Source organism: Nicotiana tabacum, chromosome 12 (assembly GCF_000715075.1).
Source record: "Nicotiana tabacum cultivar K326 chromosome 12, ASM71507v2, whole genome shotgun sequence".
In the NCBI taxonomy this organism is placed as follows: domain Eukaryota; kingdom Viridiplantae; phylum Streptophyta; class Magnoliopsida; order Solanales; family Solanaceae; genus Nicotiana; species Nicotiana tabacum.
In genome coordinates, this window is record NC_134091.1 from 78015121 (window position 1) to 78020444 (window position 5324).

Sequence of the window (5324 nt, forward strand, 5' to 3'; positions counted from 1 at the left end):
ATCTTTATTGCAAAACAAGGACAAAAAGAGCCTGTCTGTGCCAATTCCTACTACCAACCATGGGCGGAGCAAGGGTGGCGGAAGGAGTTCATCTGAACCCCCTTGCTGGAAAATTACATTATATATACAAAGTCAATATTTTATATATATATATATATATATATATATATATATAGTAGAGGTTGAATTCCTTTGGCTTCTCCGTGTGTTCACTACAACCCCCAAATGTCAGCCATGGAAATAGCTGATAACCAAAAACCACAATAGTAACACGGGAAAAGCAAAGAACACAACAGGAAATACACAAGAAACTATGACATAAAGTAACAACTCCATTTTGGAAGTATAAACAATGATCTAATTCACCAAACCCCTTCTATTATGAGCATAGGAGCTGTGTATCTCAGTTCCATTTCTGCACATGCATGCAGAAAGTTGAGGAATTGTTCAATTTCTTGGACATTTGTCATACAACTGTTCAGTTTCTTGTACGTCTGTGATTCTAGTCCAAAAAGTTAATAAAGTGATACATCTAAATTGTTAAAATTTAAATCAAGACATTCTTTTCCCTTCAAAAGTTTTATGATTTCTTTTCCGCCATATAACCCATCATATGCTTGCTAGGATTTTGTTGCAAACTCTATACTTCTTGTTGCTTCCTCTTTCCCCGCTTTTGTAGGGTTCTTTAGCTGTTTCAGGCATGCACCATTTCACCTCTTTAAGATTTAACGTCACATTCCATAGTTGGCTTGTAATTATCCTTGCAGTGAATGAACAAGAGGTGGGCATCTTCATACCCCTACTCACATTATGCACATATGCTGCAAATGATTAGTAACTCCAGCTAGATCTAAGATCATTTAGAGCATTAACTATATAAGATTAAAGTGAATTAAGACACTCGATAACCCAATCCAAAACGACAGAAAGCTACATGCAGTGCACTCTTTCAAGTACTTCATTCATTTTTCCTTATAATTTCACTTGGTTAAACAAAAACAAAATTGTACTTCATCGTGCTAACTCAAAGTACACTATAAAACATTCACAACCTCACTCCCCATAGCCCATGACAATCACATGAATTGACTGGGATCAGACCAGCATTCTGATTGCAATAACTTATCAGCTATCACCAGTAATCCCCACAAGAACATGCCCCACCCTTGAAGCAATGAAACCTGTGGCAATCCCTTACTGTAATCACTCTTCCTGTCATACCAGATAGAAATTTAATTGCATTATGACAGTCACCACATATTCTCAAATTCTTTATGATAAGAATAGGTTCACCGTCTTTGGTCGATAAAAGCCCGAAAGCAACTGCCAACTTTTCACTATGATGCCATAAGCTTCTCTCTTTCTCCTCCTGCCTAGTTCCATCATCTCTAATCAGAGCCCACCTCAAATCTGGAGAATACCCTTCTTGCTTCATCTTCTTTGACATCTCTTCCCAGAATTTATACACCTCGTTTATCATCGGATGAGAACTATCTTCTGCCACAAAGACATGAACCCTTTTGGCCACCTCAATCCAACTGCAACCCACTTGCTTTCTGACTCCCTTGTCTCGCATTTGTTTTCTAATAGCTGCTACCTCTTCCCATCTGCCAAGACAAGCTTTCATGTGTACAAGCATGACATACGGTGCCGCATTTGAAGGATCCAGCTGAACACACTGGTTAGCTGCCTTTGTTGCTAGCTCTATATTACCATGCGTTCGACATGCCCCAAGTAACGAGCCCCAGCCAATTGTACCAGGATTATATGGCATTGTTTCGATTAGTCTCTCTGCTTCCTCGAGCTTTCCTGCTCGACCCAAAAGGTCAATCATGCATGAATAGTGCTCAACCTCTGGTTTTATCCCAAATTTGTCAGTCATTAAACCAAAATACTTCTTCCCTTCCTCGACTTTTCCAGTGTGTGCACATGCAGATAGGACAGAGATGAATGTTATATTTGTAGGTGTCAGATTTCTTTCAAGCATCCATTCAAATAGTAGCAGCGACTCCACTCCATGCCCATGCTGTGCATAGCCTGCGATCATAGAATTTAAAGTGACAGCATTATGCTCAGGCATTGTATCAAAAAGTAGTCTTGCATCATGCAGATTTCCAGATTTAGAATACATTGCAATGAGAGCATTGCTCACTGAGATTCGGTTGGACGTAATGCTAGACTTGACTGTCAAAGAGTGAATTTGTTTCCCTTGAGACGGTGATGACAAGTTGGAAGATGCACCAATCACGCAAACAAAGCTGCAATCATCAGGTCGATGGCCGGCAAACTGCATTTGTCTAAAACAAGCAACAGCTTCTTCACACAACTCAGACTGCGAATATCCAGAAATCATTGTGTTCCAAAGGACCAAGTCAGGATAAGGAATTTCCCGAAAGACTTTTTTGCAATCTGATATGCCACCACTACATTTTGAGTACAGATCAATCAGACCACTTCCAACGTGTGGGTTTTCGTGAAAACCCATTTTGATTAACCGAGCATGAAATTGAAGCCCACCGCGCAAGTCTTCCATGGACGTAAAGGCTGTCAATACACTTGCCATAGTAAACATGTCTAAATTTAAGTCCCTATGTTCCATTTCTTTATACAAAGCCAACGCCTTTGTCCCTTCCCTATGCTGCCCATAAGCAACAATCATCGTGTTCCAAGAAACTTCATCTTTTATTTTATCCATTGATGCGAATACCCTTTGAGCATAATCTAGAAGCCCATTTTTGCTATAGTACGTTATGAGAGTGTTGTTAACAGAAGCATAAGAGATAAACCCAGCTGAAATAGACAAGGAATGAAGCTGAGTGATGAAATCAACATTGTCATTAGCAGCAGTAATAGCAGCGGAAAGTGTAAACCCATCCATGCCACGACCCATGTCCCTCAAGTCGAGAAAGAGTCTAAAAGCAGGCAGGGTGTGGCCAAGATCAGCGTAAGCGGAGAGAAGGGTGTTGTAAGAAACAATATCTGGTTGGGGAATTTTATCAAACAGTTTGTGGGCAACGTGGGGCTGAGACTCTTTGGTATAAGCATTTAGGATAGCATTGAATGAGAAGACATTGGGTGCAGGCGTGGCTTCGAAAGCCCTGCAAGCAGTGCTAAGGAGGCCACACTTGGAGTAGAGAAGGATGAAATGGTTGGAGAGGTAAGTAGATGATGGAATGAGTGATTTGACGTAAAGGGTGTGCAGAGATTTGCCAGTTAAGAGGTCTCTCTGGGCTATGCATGTTTTCAAAATGTGGCGGAAGTGTTGGAGGCACTCCACCAATGTTTGTTGGTTCATCTAAAGGGACAGTCGCACTATTGCGTTTGACATCATCAACTCTTGTTCTTGCCCTTCACTTGTAATCTTACCCGTTTGAATTTCATTAACAGCTACTACTGAAATTTACGAACCAAATTACTAATACTTACTCTTGAATTTATTGGTTAATAAGACACTTGTAGTATAAAAAGTTGGTAATAGCAAGAATATCACTTTTTCAAGGTTTATCAAAAGGGAAGCAAAGCAACAAAACAAAACTAGTTACTCCCTGTTGTTTCGATTTAAATAACATATTTTTCTGATTAATCCATTCAAAAAGAATGACTTATTTTTATATTTAGAAATAATTTAATTTTAAACTTTTTATTTTACCTACTTTATCCTTAATGAGAAACTTTTATAGCCACACAAATATTATGACCGCATAAATCTTTTGTCCCATAAACTTTTAGGACCACATATTTCAAAATAAAAAATTAATTTTTTTTTGTGTCAAGTCAAACTACATCATCTAGATTGAAGCAGAGAGAGTAGAAATCAAGCGAGGGAGTGAAATCCCAATAACATCTCCCATAACATGACAAGTTCTTGACTGAAAGCCAAATTGGCTAAACCAGCAGCTACCGAATTAGCCTCCCTGTAGATATGAGCAATAGAGACCACACAGTTACTAGGCAAGAGATAACAGATGTGGTTGACAATATCACCATGACACAAACCCTCCATACCGCAACACATGAACCACACTAGAATTATCAATTTGCAAGGCAACCCGACACCACCCCTTGTCCCAGGCTTTTTATGAAGACCAGTTAGAACCCTCTATAGCTCAGCTCTGAAACTGAAAATACATCAATCCTACTATTAGAAAAATATTGTCAGCAGTCCCCATCATAATACTCCTTCGAAGGGCCCTATCTGTATTCAAAGACCATCCACCCATCGTTAGAAGGTGACTAACCTAGCGAGACTACCTGCTTATTATTAGAAATATTCCCAATTTTCTTCAACGAATGCCAAAAATTAACACAAGCTCTAACCATGTTAACAATGGCTGCTACCTTTTTATAACTGTTTTTTGGAATAAAGCATCATTGCGCCAAATTCATATTTGTTAGCAGGTGAACCCATAGAAAATTCTCCAAATTTCATCCATAACTCCCTAGGATTCAGACATTAAATTAGCGATAAGCCAACAATGGAGATCAGGAGCAAAAAAGCGAGAATTGTCTTCTGCAGCAAAAATACGATCCCAAACTGTCCGAGTATAAATATAATCTCTCAAAACATGCAACAAAGATTCATTCTCTACTCCACAAACCGTGCAAGTACCCTCCAGAATAAGATGGCGGCAATATCTTTCTGAATTTGTACGAATTTTACCTTTGCCACATAACCAAAGTAAAACTCAATTTTTTTCAGGCCCCACACCAGCTCCAAATTAACTTCCAAATAGACAGAAGCTTATCCGAATTGGTAAGAACCTTACACATCGAAGCATCTGTGAAAGAGCCACTCGAATTGTTATTATCATTTTTTAATACTTTATTCTTTTAGGTGATATTTTTTCTTTTTTTGTTGGAATCTACGTATGTGTCTAGGTAAAGCATTCATTAACTAATTCATCACATACTAATACTGTTGGATTTTTATCTAAATAGATAAGAGGTGTGAATGAGAAATAGAAGAAAAAGATTTGGAGGGAAACGAAAAGGTTTAAATTATTTTTTTTACTAATGCACTTTGTCCCTCATCGAAAAAATGAAAAGAAAATCTTCGTGCTTATATAGAGAAGCAGATCTTCTAGTTCTTAAAGAGTTAAGAAGGAGTGGTGCCTCGCGCCGTCGCCGTCGTCGCTTGGCTCCTCTTCGGCTTCGGTCAATTGATATGATTGATTGATAATTCTTTGGACCAAATTTATTTCCCATTTTCCGTTATATAATTTCTTTTCTAATATTTTTTTGCGAAATTTTAATTTAAAATTCGCGGTTTCCAATAGTCGTTTTGAGTTTAAAATTCGCGTCCAAACTTCTGCCGAAATGGTACC

The 5324-nt window shown here is 38.5% G+C and overlaps 1 protein-coding gene across 1 annotated transcript; it reads right to left on the minus strand.

Moving 5' to 3' along the window:
• Positions 1-931: 931 nt before the first annotated feature.
• On the minus strand, positions 932-4781 carry LOC107784912 (pentatricopeptide repeat-containing protein At3g49710-like). Its single transcript, XM_016606110.2, has one exon. It carries the CDS (start codon positions 3293-3295, stop codon positions 1133-1135), a length of 2163 nt encoding a protein of 720 aa, XP_016461596.2. The 5' UTR covers positions 3296-4781; the 3' UTR covers positions 932-1132.
• Positions 4782-5324: the final 543 nt, after the last annotated feature.